The 17,049-nt window shown below is 41.0% G+C and overlaps 1 protein-coding gene across 2 annotated transcripts in view; it reads right to left on the bottom strand.

Annotated features, from left to right (window-relative positions):
* GCLC (glutamate-cysteine ligase catalytic subunit) overlaps positions 1 to 17,049 on the bottom strand; it is a 35,723-nt gene that overhangs the window by 14,900 nt on the left and 3,774 nt on the right. For both annotated transcript variants that reach the window (XM_068402810.1, XM_068402821.1), the window contains exons 2-6: positions 6,533 to 6,645; positions 4,977 to 5,159; positions 1,955 to 2,068; positions 1,129 to 1,187; positions 901 to 1,037 (exon numbers count right to left, since the gene is read on the bottom strand). In XM_068402810.1, the coding sequence (XP_068258911.1) occupies positions 901 to 1,037; positions 1,129 to 1,187; positions 1,955 to 2,068; positions 4,977 to 5,159; positions 6,533 to 6,645 (606 nt within the window). The remainder of the gene's footprint in view (positions 1 to 900; positions 1,038 to 1,128; positions 1,188 to 1,954; positions 2,069 to 4,976; positions 5,160 to 6,532; positions 6,646 to 17,049) is intronic.

Here is a 17,049-nt window from a genome sequence, read left to right as displayed (position 1 = left end):
ATACATCGCTACTACCTATGCCATCAGCCCCTAGCATCAGGTTACTATGATAAAGAAACATTTAAAACAAACAGATATTGAAAGGATTAAAGCATTCCCAAGATACAGCACCTGGATTTAAATAGAGGACACTGTAAGATAGTAGTAACTCTGGCAAATGAATGAAAACAGTAAAAAGTGAGCATGCATTAATGGGAGAAAACAGAACCAAAAACATCTCCCAGCATGCAATAACAAAAGACAGCTATCCGTGTGGATTTGATAGGTTCATGGTACAAGCAGCGAGAAAAAGACTTCTTAGCAGATTGCTAAAAATACTTAAGAATGAGAAATTTTATACAGGAGTTCACGCTGTTTGTAAATACAATAAAATTACACAGAAGGAGAAAGCTATTTATTTTTAAAGATATTTCAATGACTTCTTGTCACTCCCTGCTTTTGCTGTTCTAAGAATGGGGAAGAGGGAATAAACCCAAAATGAATAACCATAAAACCCCACACATTCCTACAAGACAGTTCAGTTTCCATTCCCACAGTGCCCTTTGGTCATGCCTGAAAGAAGACCACAGGGAAAGATGATCTTTCACACTTGACAAGTGCTGGAGTTCCAGGAGAAGGTGCTTGATTAAATGGGGTTTGACCAGTTCAAGAAACCCTTTCAGCAAAGCATCCAATTACATTTGAATATTAGCAGAAGATAAACATAATGCAAGCAAACAAACCTGGATTTTAAGACTAGATTATCAGGTATAAGATTAGAATTGTTGTTTTATTCCCCCTGCCAGTCTGAAAATGCATCAGTTGAATTAAGCTAGAGAAATTAAGACATGAGACTCTTAAGAAGGGAAGCGTTTAGGGAAGACAACATACAGTAACATCTTGAAAGCAGGAGCATTTTACCTGAAGACAACAGTTTCCCATTCCAAAACCCATAGCATCCATGTATATATAGTCTGGCTTAGCCGCCTTTGCTGCTTCTCCATCATCGTTAGGAAACGTTTCGATAAATGGTGATGGCGTGTTCTTATCTTTAAATACTGTGTGGAAAATGCAGGTACTCAGTAACCCAGAGCATTAGATTGAACAATTATTTTGAAAAAGAAAAAAAGATAGATTGAATTTACTCACTTGGTACATTTATCACAACCTTCTCTCCTCTTCGGTGCCGAATGTTTCTGGTCAGTGTACTACAACAAAAAAAAAAGTTTGCTGAAATATCTGAAAGTTTCTCTTTATGCAAATGTTTTTATGCAGTTAGTTTCTCAGCAATTCTCAGGGTTTCAGAATGCCAACTTTGTATTTATTTTGAGCATTTTCCTTCAGGACACTTCATACTTTAAGACAGACTACAACACCAAATTTTTCTTCAGTAAAGTCAGTCTTATTTTGATGGACTTCACACTACTATGCTGATAGAATAGACAGATGTAAAAGGCTACTGAACTGAAGAATACAAGGACAAGTGAAAAGGCATGCTTAGTTTTTAAATAGCATTATTTTCATTCTCTGAAGTCTCACCTGACAATGAAAATCCCTCTCAAACAAGTAGTTTGACACCATGCTCCATTTCAGAGTAACTGGGGCAAGTTACTGAGTACACTAAGATGTTGCTGTGACATACCTGAGTGAGAGCTGGATTAACTGCGATGGAAGCAGTTAGCCATGGGACTTCAAACTGGGAAGAGTTTTGCAGTAGCATAATCAACACCTTTTGCCCCATAATGGCATGAACTACTATATAAAGTTACTTGAACGTAACAGTTTGTTTTCTTAAGTTACTTTGACAGAAAATGCATGTCATCACAACCATCTCTGCCCAAGTCCTTGTGATATCTGCAGCAACTAGCCAAATAGCTCTCTATTCCAGTAATGTAAACAAGTTGCAGGTATGCCTACGATATTTAGGCACAGAAAAATATTCAGCTTCTCATTCACACTCCCCAAACAGTCTTACCTAAATCTAGGATGTTTATTGATGGCTTCATCTGGAAAAAACAGGGATTTTGAAGCTCCTCCTTCTACTGGTGTTGGCTTATATTCTGGCAGCGTAAACCCAGGACACCCTAACCTATGTAACACAACGAGATCCAAGCTGTAATGATAACAGACTGTGATTTTAAAACGGTCAGATGCTCAGAGATCAGGATTCCTGGAGACAAAGGAATAAAAAGAGATTTTTTTTTAAAACTTGCATCTACCATGAGTATTTCTGAAGTGCTTTTCAAGACTGCTACCTATGCACGTGGAATTGCCAGAAGTGTGTTAGCACCTGTCATTAACACTGACATGCAGCTGCATTCTGTGCCTTTAACAGTTTCTCTAGAGGGTACAGGTTAACGTTGACTGCTTAAGTAATTTATCCAGCTCCGTCCCCAACATCTGCCCCTGTTAAAAAGATGTACCTAACCAACTCTGCCGGAATAAGAGGTAGTTTCATGGGATAATGTTTACAAATATGTAAAGGGCAAGTGTCATGAGGATGGAGGCAGGCTCTTCTCAGTGACATCCCTTGACAGGACAAGGGGCAATGGGTGCAAGCTGGAACACAGGAGATTCCACTTAAATATGAGGAAAAACTTCTTTACGGTGAGGGTAACTGAACACTGGAACAGGCTGCCCAGAGAGGTTGTGGAGTCTCCTTCTCTGGAGACATTCAAAACCCACCTGGACGCGTTCCTGTGTGATATGGTCTAGGCAATCCTGCTCCGGCAGGGGGATTGGACTAGATGATCTTTCGAGGTCCCTTCCAATCCCTAACATTCTGTGATTCTGTGATACACACATCCCAAGTCTCACAGCAGTTTGAGATTTTAGAACTCTGAAAACCCCCATAAATGAGAGAAACGTAATAAGTAAAGAAAAACTATAGCTATTAGGTGTAAAATGCTGAGAGATAAGCAAGTAAATCAGAATACAACCCTCCTCTTCGGAACCTCCATTGTAAGTTTAAGAGTCATCCGAAACAAGAGTAAGTAGGTTTCCAGTACAACTGAGACAAAGGAGCATTTGAGAAGTTGGAGGTAAAGTTGCAGAAGATTGATTTCTCCATGCTGCACAGTATAAAGGACAAAGATTGTGCTATCTCAAGAGGCTCTAGTATTTGGATGTATAAAAAGGGTTAGCCAATACAACTACAAGCAAATGACTCAAAATACCAGGAAACACATTTCTGGAAATATAATTTATGCTCAACATGTGTTTCACTATTGGTTTCTTCTTCCTGATTTAAGTATACAAGTTGTCCTACAATAAGTAAACCCAACTTCATGACATAAGCGCAACATTGTAAACAGCATCACTCTGGTCCTCAAGAAAGAGAACAGCTTTCTGGTCCAGTAGACAGGCCTCACCAATTCAAGAACTAGGGATACTCATTTAGTTTCTAGGCTAGTATTTTTTAATATTTAAGCATTTTCAGGTTCATTTCTTTTTGAGTTATTTTAATTTGAATAAACCTACTTCTTTACCTTCCTTCTGTCAGCATGCAAGTTTTTTGTCCTTTCAGATGCACAAATTTTTATTATACACACCTGTATATGCACAGATGCACACAGACATATGTACATGTTATTGTACAGAGAATGCAGCAAAAAACCCCAAACCCACAGAAATATATGTTAACAAGACTCCAGTCAAACCAACAGGGACTTGAATGGCAAGATAGCAAAAGGCAGAAATAAGAAACTAAACAGCCTAGGGATAGCAGTCTCTGAAGGATGAAACTATGTTTGGGATGATCCATAAGCAATAAACAACATTTTATTATTTACTGTCTTTCACTGAAATCCAATGTGTTGCTCCTACGGTGATGTAAAAAGCATTTATCTGTATCTACAAAGCGATGAAGAACTCCTCTCCCTTTATTCCTTGCAAGACTGGGTCTGAAATATTTGTACACAAAATTTATTAAATGACATAATCTATTTGTAAGGTTGCAGGGCTAAGAAACCCCAGTTCTGTAACCCACTGAGAACTCCTTAACCATTGGACTTTAAATAAGCTCTTATTACTTTAAAGATATCTAGTATAGCTCCCATAAAGAAGGACCATATTTTGTCAACAGAGTGTTCTTAATATAGCATTCATGGGGCATAATGCAGGCATTTTGGTACCTGAACTTCACTGCTAAGTCACATTTTGTACAGTTCCTGCTCTCAGCAAGAATTTAGGGCCATTGCATTCTGTACTATACAAGAAACCAGCCAGTAAGTCCAGCTGCTTCTCTTCTACTGCAATTTTTTTCGCTATTTTAAGCATAACTATCTTCATTCATTTGACTGACCAGGCTAGTTAGAATGAACGTAGTAAGTCCCTGCCCAGAATTATGTTTGAAAGGAAGGTCACAAAGTACAGTTCCAGCTAGGTAATGAAGTACATCCTGAATTTCATTTCAAGAGTGTCTTTACAACAATGAAAAGGAGGAAATCTACCCTTTGTAAGGGTGTTATGAACCCAGAAGAGATGCTCTCCTTTCTAGGTTCTAAAAGTACAGTATTATAGAAGTTTTAAGCCTTCATTTTGTAAGGATAATCACATTCCTGTTCTACTGTGTGCTCCAAGCCACCAAAAGAAGTTTGCATGTGCTTTAGCGAAAAAGTAGCGTCAAAAAACAGATCGGATTAGCCAAAGATCAAAGGTTGCAAAATAGGTAAAGAGAAACCTTTTATATATGATTTGCCAAATCAATTCAAGATGGCAGACTACTCCATATAAAATACTTCATGTTACAAATATTCAGGTATTCTCTCCTAATACAAAATTATCACAGATTAGAAGTAACCTGAAAGTATAAAAGATGCTTATTTGTCTCACTGCAATAAAAATTTTAGGTAACGCGACCAGAACGTTAAGTCAAAGTACTTTAATTGAATCATATTTTGCTCAGTTTCATCGTACAGCTCAGCTATATGCAGTAAGGAGAAAAAGCGTATAAGGAGAATAGGAACCACGTCATTACACTTCAACAACCATCTCACCTTGGAAATGAAGTCACAGTGCAAACAGCCTCATTTTCTTTGAGCACAGACGCGGCCTCTTGCCGTCTTTTCCTCATGTTGTCTTGCACAGTGTTGAATTCAGACATGGTTCCTCCGTACGGCTGCCCGGGCGTCCCTTCAATCATATAGCTTCCATATTCTGGTCTCCAGAGTGTTGGGTGGCTATAATAGAAGAATAGCCTCATTTAAATATTTCTGCAACTTCAAAAAAAATGGATTATTTGTGAGAATTTCAGATATTAATGCAACTTGCAAGAAAAATCTCTTAAATTTGATTATTCGATAGAGTAACACAATGTACCTTCCAATGTGCCTCACGGCCAAGAGGCAGTAAAAAGAAATTAAGGCACAGTCTGGCAGTAGGAAGTGTTGCTGTACAGTGCAATAAGTAGGATTTGCCTATGTCAAACTGCAATCACCTTTAGTATCTGTCTCAGGCTTTGTTTCTTGGGGTTTTAACTGAAACTGGAAGATAGAGAACATTCAACTGCTTCCACAGTACAAGGCAAGGCAAAAGTTATGCTCAATTTCTTCTTTCTATTGCCTGTGAATACCTGGTCCTGTTTCCCAAACTTACCAGGTTAAGAAACGAAATTAAGTTTGAGCACACCTCGTCACCCCTGAAAAGCAACGCCCTCCCATCCCCTTGTGAAGTCATGCCATCTCTATGGAGCACACTCCACCAGAGGCAGAGCCACATGTCCCCTACTGTTCTTCTGGCAGTAGCAGTTTTGAGCCTAAAAGCAAAGGGAGTCCCTCTTGCAGGCTTTCAAGAGTCCCTCTACCAAGGAAGACAGACAGGGAAGCCTCACTGTAAGATGAGGTTAAGGTACCTAGAAAGAAGCAGACAGGCCCAGGGCACAAAAGCCTTTCATCGCTACAGCAGAGTTTCTCTACCCTCTCGTAAGCTGTGACCTGCTTTTGGTTCTCTTCAGCCAAAATGCTTTGCTGTCTCTGTTCTCATTTCTCTGTTGCCATCAGCTAAAAGGTAATTCACAGTTCTCTGGCTAGCTGAAATAGGGATATAATCTAATTATTCCTGAAAACTCCACGGGAGAGGATGCCGAAGAACTGCCCTGCCATGCTTACATCTACCTTCTAAATTCTGCCAAAAATGGGAGAGTGCTTCTACAGACAACAGGCTTCCCTGTACAGCCCTCCCTGGCTCCTGTAGTCAGGGATACAGGGGCAAGCGCACACACACATGCTTTACAGGGCAGGGAGGGTGTAGTACACAATTACTGTGTGTACACAGACAGAAAGCCAGAGTAAGACAAAACACACACCCAAACTGCAACTTCCGTGGGATCACCGTTACTTCCTCCTTTTTTTCAAGGCGTAATGCAAAAGGTGCACGGACTGCCTGCAAGTGTGCTCAAAATCTTTTCACTTCCTGATTTATCTGAAAACGTTGCTATCTGTGGCTTACAGTTTTACCGACAGCAGACTTGAAAGTTAAGCCAGGTCTACAAAATTCTGTACAGTATCATAACAGTAGGAGAAAAAAAAAAAAGAAACAGGAAACAGCTACTCACTTGGGGTTGACCTTCTCCCCCTTCTCTTGCAGTGTCTGAAGAACTTCTTCACCGCAGAGCGCCAAGCGCACCTTCTTATTCTCATGGTCAAATTTTACTAACATATATTCCACCTTGTAAATAATAAAAACAAAATAAACAATTAAATGGTAAGATTTTGTTCACACACAAACACACTGGCACATAATTTTAAGCATCAAGGGGGAAAAAAAGAAAAAAGGATGTCAGACTGAACTTTACCACTATGGAAGCTTAAAAACCATCACTAACTATGAACGTGCTAAACAATACCAGAGAAGATGGCTGCAGGCTTATTTCGTCTTGAATAAAGAATTGAAATTCCTTGAAAATTTTCCCCCTCCATTTCTAGTTGTGGATATTTCACGAAAAGATTCCTGAATTTGTATTTGCCCCCACATTATTTTTCAGACAAAAAAATTAAAACCCCATGCAAGCTATTACCCACAAACATCTCTCTGTCATCCCATGAGCTACAGACTCTGCTGCTGACAAAAAAAAAAAAAAAATCAACAAAAAAAGAGTCATTCTACAAACAAGACATCCATTTACATCCATCACTTGCTGGAGCTATTCAGGACTAGCACGACAGAGCCTCATTTACCCCACGGAAAGTCCAGGGTTGTCACAGACAGCATCAGTCCTGCTATTGACACACTCCAGCTCCTGGCACAGCATGGGGGTTTCCACCCCTTCTTGATTCAGCTTTGCTGTCACCCTTTCTTCCCCTCCTGCCCAGAGGCATACCTTGCCCCAGGATCTCTACCTCCTCACCCCTGTCCCTGCCCCAGGGTGCAACCCACAGCCATTCCTGGTGACACACCAGTGGAGAACTCAGTCCAACAAGCCACTAACGACAGCGGTGCCAACACTTCGTCCCAGCACTGGAGAATATTGTTTACCTAACAGAGATTATCTGAAAGCAGCCAAATCTGGAACGCCCTCACGTCAAACTTTCTAATCTCCACACATACTGGCTACGAAAGCTCACGTGAAAACTTTTAGAGTGCTACCCAGTATAGCAACTGAAGAGCCGACTGGACCTTACAGCCCTTCAATATTTACTGATACAATCTATTTCCTGACACCTATTTGGCAGGGGATGCTTTGTGCTGTTCTGGGAAGTGTGAAAGACAAAACAGCCCCCAAGTGCAACATGCTGCCTACCATGTAAAAGCAGAAGTCATCATACATGGAAATGCATCACAAGGGTGCTGGCTTTGAAAACCCCTGGCTGGACCAGCGGTGACAGGCAGTGCCCTTTGTTGAAGGCTCTCAAACCGCTGCCTCAAGACTTTCACAGCTCATCTAATGGAAACACCAACCTGCAGTTAAAAATTCAGGCTGCAGTTCCACAGCTAGAACTTGTCAGAGGTTTTGCACTGTGCTCCTCAGCTTTGTTTTCTGATGCTGCCTAGAGCCACATCTACCAGTACTTACTAAGCACCACTGCTCCAGTCCCAGGAGTTCAGTTTCATGCAAGATGCTGACATTGAAGTTGCAGCATACCAACTCACAACAACTTCTATTTCATATGGAAGTCTGATGTGTACAGGAAAATAGCTTGCCAAAACACAGGGAACTTGTGCAGTGCTTTCCAGCACACTGTAAGTGGATTTGTGGGCTTCATGTTCTTTGATTGCTTCAGTGTTCCTGGAAGAGTTATTGCTTGCTACCGTGACAACAAATACAATCCTCTGCTGGGATTTGCAATTAAATCACAAGCACCGTTATCCAAGAGTGTTTGTAATTCTACAGCATCTGATTAGACACAAACTCTGGAGGGACTCATTCAGCAATTATACATGTTCTCTACATTTTTTTAAGATCAAATTTTAATCCCCTAAAGAAAAATAATGATTGCTAGTTTCTGTGCAAGACAGCATTTCTTTCTGTGGTATATTTTGTGGTTTGTGTGTATTATGCCACAATAATCTACTTGAGATAACTACAGACTATAGTCAACCAGAACACACTCCAGCACTGACTTAGTTATTATCTAGTACCAGTCTCTCCAGTGACACTTGACCCATGATTCCTGGCAAGACAAAGGGACTTCTCTCACACCTTCCAGTTTCCTACCACATTCAACATCATCTCCTCCTGCTTTGGAAAAGCATCATACTCAGTCAGATCCAGCCTAAACTAGAGGAGGCATGCAAGCGCACAGTTCTCCGAGTCATACAGACAGACACATGAATGGCCACCAAGCCCACTGCACGCCTGGCCTCCCACCACACCGCCCGCGTGGGCTGATAGCAGAAGGGAGGACAAAGGAACCGCAGTTGCCTTCAAGAGACCCCAAAGCTGAACATTTGTCCACCATTACATGAATATGTTACTGTGATTAGCCTCCTGTCTTACAAATCCCTCCCCAAATGTAACTGCAATGAGCTGGTGGTGAGAACACAGCACTTCTCTATAAACCGTATTACAAGTTTCACAAAAGAAAATAAGCCAAAAGTGTAAAGACATTAAGCCAAGAAAGCAAAACCAAAGAAATCAAAATGTTTCATAATCTGAGTGCAGTAGTGAATATACCGCATTTATACACCTAGCTTTAGAAACAGCTACTACTCTTGCCTCTAGAAACACTGACTAAATCTTCAAAGCTGTCTTAACACACAGAATATCTGCCACTAATTTTAATGAGAAAAAAAAAACAACTTGAAATGGCTGCCAACAATTCCAAGTAACCCACAAAGTATCTTGCCAACAGAGGGATTGACTGAATGGGCATCCTTAAAGAATTTAATTTAAGCTCATCAAAAGATTTAGCCTACAGCTAGAAAGAGAGAAACGAACTCAGAGTTCACACATTTTTACATTTAACCTCAGCTCGTCATTCACAGACTTCTCACATGTTTTCTATCCACAATAAAGTTCAGAGAATGGCAGCCAAGCTGAAAACATCAGCACGCCTGGCAGAGCTTTAAGAGTCCAAAAGCCAAATACGTGGGATTTCACCCAACATTCATAATCCATCATTTTGCCGAGCTCTCTAAAGTTCACTTTTCTCTCCAATTTTAACTAGGCTCCCTAGCAAGCAGCAAAATACACATGAGGTCAAACTACTGATGCAGGTGGCTGACAAGCAGCCTTGCTAAGAGCCGGCTAGGAAAGCTCACCATGCCGCGGTAAGAAAGGTGGCCACTTTGGACCTGCGTGCCCAGCCGGCGCTCTCACCCTGCAGCAAACCCTACGCATCTCTATCCTCGAGTGACAGAACTTGAGGGAACAGCAAGAAGATATGCCAGGGGAGGTTTAGGTTGGATATCAGGAAAAGGTTCTTCACCCAGAGGGTGGTGGAGCACTGGAACAGGGTTCCCAGGGAAGCAGTCATGGTGCCAAGCCTGACAGCATTCAAGAAGCATTTGTACTATGCCCTCAGACACATGGTGTCAATTCTGGGGTTGTCCTATGCTGGGACAGGAGTTGGACTCTATGATCCTTGTGGGTCCCTTTCAACTCAGGACATTCTATGATTCTATCCTCCGGCTGGTACATGCTTCAAAGCTGCCGAGGACAAGGGGTGGCTTCCCAGATTCTCCCTGCAGACACACAAGAGCACTGCTTCAGTGGACGAATCTCTCTGACCAGCCCAGGTCTGCAGGGATTGCAGAAGTGCTCTGGCACCATACCAGGAGAAGGAACAACAGTTTGGCCAGCAAGGTTGCAAAGCGCAAGCTGTAAATCCACACACACACAGAGTAAGCCTAAAAAAATAGTTCAAAGTTAAATGCATTAAAAAGGCAAATAAATTCTCAGTTAAAGCAAATAATCTGAGTATAACAGATCTACCCATGAGCCAACACAAATAAAAACTATTCTTTACAGGCTTCCTTCCTCTCAACTATTGACTTGCAACGTACTGCATCTACAGAGTACTTCCATGCCAGCTCTACTCCACCACTGTATCTTCTAGGGAAGGAGTATGCACCATTAGTTTGCCACCAGGACAGCACCCAAAACTTCACTTGTCGCGATTATTTCCCACAGTCTGCTACCAAGGATAGTTCAGGATTTTGAAAATTCTTTAATGTCACCTCTGTAAATACAACCACAAGCGAGACCTTGAAGCCCCTTAACTGGGGAGGAGCTAAACCATTCTCCATGCATTAAGCTGGTCTTGCTTGGTAGCAAAGTGAAAGATGATCGTTCTCTGGAAACAGGTAACCATGTCTGAAATCGTGTGTGAATGCCTGAGATATTTGACCATAATTACACATTTTATTTCTGCATAAAGCACACTACTTAAAAATGAAGAAATATCACTCAAGCAACTCTTTAGTAGCAATTCTAAGGAACAAGGAGAACCTAAGTCGATGCATGCCCCACATAGTATCACCTGGCCTTGGCAGTGGCCTGCTTTCCAACATCAAAACCCCTCCTTGCACGCTGAATTTAACACCATCGTGCTAAGTACACTGGGAACAAAACCTATCTAACAGTTGAGAGTAAAGCCTCTGCTCCAGAGTTAATGTTAAAATCCTTTTCACATTCAAAGTATTTACCACGAAGTACTTCTGCATATGAGAACACAGGTAAGCGCACAGTCTGGACTTTGGTAAGCTCAGAGGTAAGGTGCCGAGAAGATTATATAAATAGAGGAAAGTAGTTCAAGAAGAGTGATCTGAACAGATCTGAAGAGAAGCTTTTTTGAGAGGAAAGAAACGCTCTCTACCTGTGACAAACAGTTCCCTGCATTCGCCTTTTACCACACTCCTGATCATCCATCTCAGCTGTGGATGCCCCAACACTGGAAGTGTTCAAGGCCAGGTTGGATGGGGCTTTGAGCAACCTGGTCTAGTGGTAGATGTCCCTGCCCATGGCAGGGGCATTAGACTAGACGATCTTCGAAGGCCCCTTCCAACCGAAACCATTCTGAGATTCTAAAAAAACCTGATCACAGGTGACTCATGGACCACTGCTGCTCCTCAAGGACAATCTTACTGACAGTTTCTTTCTCCTTCCACTGGACAGGCTCTTGCCACATCTACTCGGAGCAATTGTTAGCGGTCTTCTCATATGTACCTTCCCTCAGGCCTAAAGGTTTAAGAGAAATTAGAAATTTTTCCTAAACACCCAATGAGGTCTCATGGCTTTTGTTTACTATTGCCAAAAGCCACTACAACACTTAATATAAATATTTTCATGCAGTATGCCTCATATATTTATGTATACAGTAGAAAATAACATCAAGGTAAGCTTTCTTCTCAAGAGCACCAAAGAAACAAAACCCATTTCACTAGTTATTAAGCTCCATTATGGCCAAAAAACCCCTCTAGTTCCCCCATACATTTGTTGGTCAGTTAAAGAATCATTAAAATACCATGTATAATTAAAATGACAGTCTACAGGAGAACAAAGTTTTAATAACCTGACTGTTAATTAAAGAACCTCTGCCACAAGTTTTCAGTGTTAAGATGGAGAAAGCAGATTTTTTTCCATAGGTACACATAATTCTGATGGACATAGAGCATAATGCTCAAGAATTTTTTTTAATGCAGTTATTTTCTCACCACTGCTGTGATAAAACATGGAGCCACAGTAATAACCAGCTGGCAATGTACCTTTAATGAAAGGTTCGCTAGCCCACAAAGGCAAGTCTAAGCCCTGAGGGAGCGCAGTTTGGAGGCAAACAACTCTGGAAGTGACCCAGAAGCTGGTTACTCCATTTCTAGCCAGTAAGCCCCTGAACGGCACATTGGCATGAGGCACAGCACTTCCATGCTCAGGATGTTACTACGGGTATTCTCTCTCATAGCAATAATTTAAAAAAATCTGCTACGAACAGCAAAATCAAGATTCAAATGTATTTCCCAAAATACTTAATTTTGATCAAGCAGATTGGAAGTGGCCAATCCAAGGAACAAAGCACTGTCCCCAGCTCTGTAGGAAACCAACTTGCAGAAACTGTGCAGTGAAAACAAAACACAACTGATGCTTTATATTACATTGACAATAAACAAAAATTAAGAACTTCTAAGCCACATTAAAGATGACCATAGATAAAGAAAATGAAGAGAATGGAGGGGCTCTCATCTCAGTCAACACAGCCAGCCCCAGCAAAATGCTCCTGCCTGTTCCCCCTCCCACTTGCCAACATCAGGACCGCAGATTTTCTTCTTCTGCACATGATACGACGTGACTAGAGGATGTCCTGTGCTGCACATACCACAAACCAGGAAGCTGGGTTATTGAAAACTAAGATCTAGAGGTTATAATCATTTGCATGCTTCTAAAGAACAAGATGTGGCACATTAGAGAACAGTGTCTCTTCTTTGACCGCCGTACTATGTAATACCTGAAGTAATACTATAAAAAGACAACTAGGATAATGTTAATTTTAGATTTCTGTAGCAAAGACAACTTTAAGATGCTCACTTATGAATTTTCAGATTTAAAGGAGAAAAGAAGAAGTGTTTTTGGCACAACTGTATTTTCTATTCCCCACAGGCTAGATTTTTATAGACTAGTAAAAGACCATTTACTCAACTGTGAAACAAGATGCTGCAAGCACCTAAGTTGCCTCTTGCATCAGAAACCAAGAAGAAGAAAAAAACAAAAAACAAACAAGCAATATCAATGACAAAAATCTTTCCTGTACTCATCCTTCCTACTCACCCTTTCTCATACTGTTAAGTAAAATAACACGTCTGCACAGCAAGGAGAAGAAGTAGTCCTGGGGCAAAAGGGGAATCACATTGAGGCAATAGACAACAATCCCGTGACAAGACCATAGCAATCCACTTGAAATCCACAGAAGAAAGTTCACTGTGAACAGGGTATTTCTCTATCGGAAATACACAAACAGTAGATAATTTAAGCTTCTCTTATTAAGATCTGAAATTGGGAAGGAGGAAATAAATGCATACCATGGGGGCTGGTCACTATGACAAATTGCAGCTTGTTTAGGAAAAAAAAAGCAACACCCAACAAAAAACCCCCTCCAAACTGGTTTCCATGAATTGCAAAATTAGCTTTTGAAAAAGCATCTCACTATAAACTACAGCAAGTCCTGGACTGTCACAGGCACAACGCATCCAGCGGTAAAGCTCACAGGTAGGTCAGTGGTGCTGCACAACCTACATGTATCTTACCACCTGGCCACAGAAGATCTGAGGAGGAGGAAGCTGAAGCAAAATAATCAGTCATCTGGAAGGTTAACGCATCATGCACGCTTTGAGAGCCAGAGGGTTTAGATGTAATTCAGTTTAGGCTTTCCCTGACACAAGAATTAAAATCAGGCGGAAAAAGTAGTTTCATGACTGTCAGCGAAAACATCCAGGGAAGGAATAAACACAGAGACTTTTCAAGGGCATCTATCTTGTTCAAGTCAAGATTTAAGGAGTTATATTTGCATGTATTAGTGTATTCGTTTTAGAGGTTGCATATATACATTCAAGGCTGTCAAGCAGCATGAGCTGATGCATTAACATCATACCTTCAGACCCTGCCCTAGATATGCCACTATGATAAATAGCAGGTGCAGCTACAAAACATATTAAAGCAGCACTAAATCTATTTGTAAACAAATAACGCCACTGTCCCTTTATTTAGCCAAATAAGGCTCCGAGAGAAAGGATGAACGAACAGACACGTGACAAATAACCAAACCATTCACGAGTGCTGCTTCCCCCAACACGGCAAGCGAGCAAGTACATCGATTGAGACAGCTCCCATTCAGATGCATCCACACATGCTGCGTTTGGCAGGGGGCCATCATGAGGAATTTCTGCATGAAAGAAATTCAAAAACGCATTCTGTTTGGGGGAATTTCGCTGGCGGGGGGGGGCGGTTCGGGACTAAAAGTGATTGTCTTAAAATGACAAGAGCTCAAATGTAAAAAAACAACTTTATAATAGTTCAGGCTACGTTAGCTTTATTATAAGCATGAGATTCCCAGGAAAAGCTTGAAAACAAAGCAATTTCTGCACACTGGTATATTGCAGCAGTTTGTACAAAGTGAGAATGTGAGATCATCATAATATTGATGATGAGTCTGTATAATGACTTGGCTGAATTTTTTTTAAAGACGATCTATTATTGACAGCCACGAAAACACAACTATTCTTTGTGATTCTGTTTTATTTATAACATATATCAGTAAAAAGCTAGTTAGAAAGTTTCAGATGAACATTAGAGAAACCCCACGAATCACTTGACAACTATCTAAGTGGTTTGGATAGAGGGACGTACATCTTGCAGCACATGCAGTTTAAAGAAATCATCATAAATTGTCTACTCTTGTCATTCATGTGTCTACCTTGGCTTCAAAGCTACCATGTGGCATCTTGTTCCACAGGACATGTAGCCTTTGTAAAGTAAGTAATTATCTTAAAAGAACATCTGCTGCTCTTCTGTTCCATTAGGTTAGCCATATTTCTTGTAAAATGAGAAAAGAACACCACCTCTCCTGTATGCTGTGATGCTCTCTGAATCTACTGCTTCTTTTATCAGTCACAGTCCTTTCTTATCTCTATTTGAATATTTCTGCACACTCGTGCATGTGTCTCTCACCAAGTCTCACCGCTGCCTTTTAGAGAAGAGATGGCCAAAACTTCACCTGTGTATTTTAGGCACAGTCGCTGTACTTATTTTATGCAGCTCATGAGTTAGATTCACCATTGTTAAAAAATGCCCTAGACTTTGTTCCTTGTTTTAAATGGGTGACAGACAAACAGAAGCCTCAAGACTGTCTGCATCTGAACCCAAATCCATTTCCTTAAGATGTAGCAATTACTTTACCAGTCTGAAGTTCTGCAGACTCTTATGCAACGTCACCAATCATACCATTTACGCATTGCTGCTGCCCTGAAATAAAACCAAAACCATACTGCTGTGAACTGCAGCAAGACATTAATGCAATAGCTGGGTCCTTGGGAAGAATAACTCAAAAGCAAAAGGAGTTCTTTCACAGCTCAGCCTTTCATTACGAAAAAAGGAGAAAGCTTCAGAGTCATACATCTTCTAATTAGAAGCAACACCTTTGGGACATTCTGGTAAGAAATCTCTTGCCTGTCTTCTATAGCATTCGAGAAGGGCTGCTTTGCTTCTTGCACAAGAAGTGCTGAGCAGCAAATGTTCATTTTAGTTCTCATTTAACTTATTTACAAGGTATAATTAAAAAAGCTAATGGATAAGGAGGGGAATAAATCAAAACTACAGGAGAGAGATCAAAATAAGGTTAAAAAAGACTGAGAAAGAGATAACATGCAGGGGAAAAAAAACCCAATTAAGTCAGGAAGTCTTTGACTTGCAAGCAGTGCTGCGGCACATTTTTCACACTGCTTCATACAATTCATTATCAAACCTGTTTTAAAGGCCTCCAAATTTCACTTCAAGTCTCCATGAAGAAAACAACTTTCTAAAAGTTGAAGATGCTTACTGTGTGCTATGCCCCAACACTGACAGGAACAAAACTGATATGCAACAAAAGGGTCATTATGTCCAATTTCACTAAACAAGGCTGGCCAAGTCAGATTGCCATTTTATTCACATACACTTTCAAACAAAACTGTCATGTTTTGCCCATGCTTGCTTTCTACACCCCTCCTTCTGAGTGGATCTCCCTCCAGCAAGCCTTTCTCGACATTTTCGTATCCTGAAGCAGCTTCTCCTTACTCTTATTGTTTCTTTGTCCCCACCAACATTCCTTTTCCAATTCTTCTTGCTTCCACCATTTCTTCCCAGTCCAGATAGGTGTTCAGCCTGGAGAACAACCAAACTGTCCCATTTAGCAGCAAAACAGACCACAGAAAAACTTAATCAAGTATTACATGTATATATGTATGTACGAATACATATGTATATGTAGTTATACGTGAAGTGCCGTGATGCGTACGCTCGCCCGCATGCTCAGCACAAAGCGATGGCAGGGAGCCTAGTCAAGGGCCAGCCATTCCACTTGTCTGATCCGAGTGTCCGCATTAAGCTGTAAAGTGAAATTTAAGCAACATCCGTCAGCTAGAGGAATGTGATCAGCAGACTGAACAGCACAGGAGACTGGTAATGCGCTGGCACCGAAGAGAGCTTTTTGGGACAAAAGCTGGCACGCTTTTGCCTTACTCTCAAAAACCCTTTAAACTCTTTTGGTACCGCTAACATCAGCCAAGCCGCACAAGCTAATTGTCTCACATAGTACCTACTAATTCCACTGGAGTTTTAAAACACAGTACTGAAAAGTCACAGGTCTTTGCATCTGCTGCACAAAAAAAATAAACTTAATGACTTAACTTAAACTTTTATCTCTGCAAATCCAAAGATAAGCATACACTGTTGGACGGGAGAGGAAAATGAAAACACAAGGAGACCACGAGACCATACTGGTTAGCATGATGGGGTCTCCTCAGCAGATGTAATTGTTGCCCAACTTTTGCGGGCATTAAGGCAAGAATAATAAGGAGGGGTTGGACAAGGGATAATGAGTTAGTTCAGTGTTTTATATTTTCCACAGTCAGGAGAAGTCAAGCATGAACAGGGAGGCAAACTGTCAG

Source organism: Nyctibius grandis, chromosome 1, assembly GCF_013368605.1.
Source record: "Nyctibius grandis isolate bNycGra1 chromosome 1, bNycGra1.pri, whole genome shotgun sequence".
In the NCBI taxonomy this organism is placed as follows: Eukaryota; Metazoa; Chordata; class Aves; order Nyctibiiformes; family Nyctibiidae; genus Nyctibius; species Nyctibius grandis.
The sequence above is the reverse complement of the archived record's forward strand: the minus strand, read 5'-3'. Positions and strand labels throughout refer to the sequence as shown.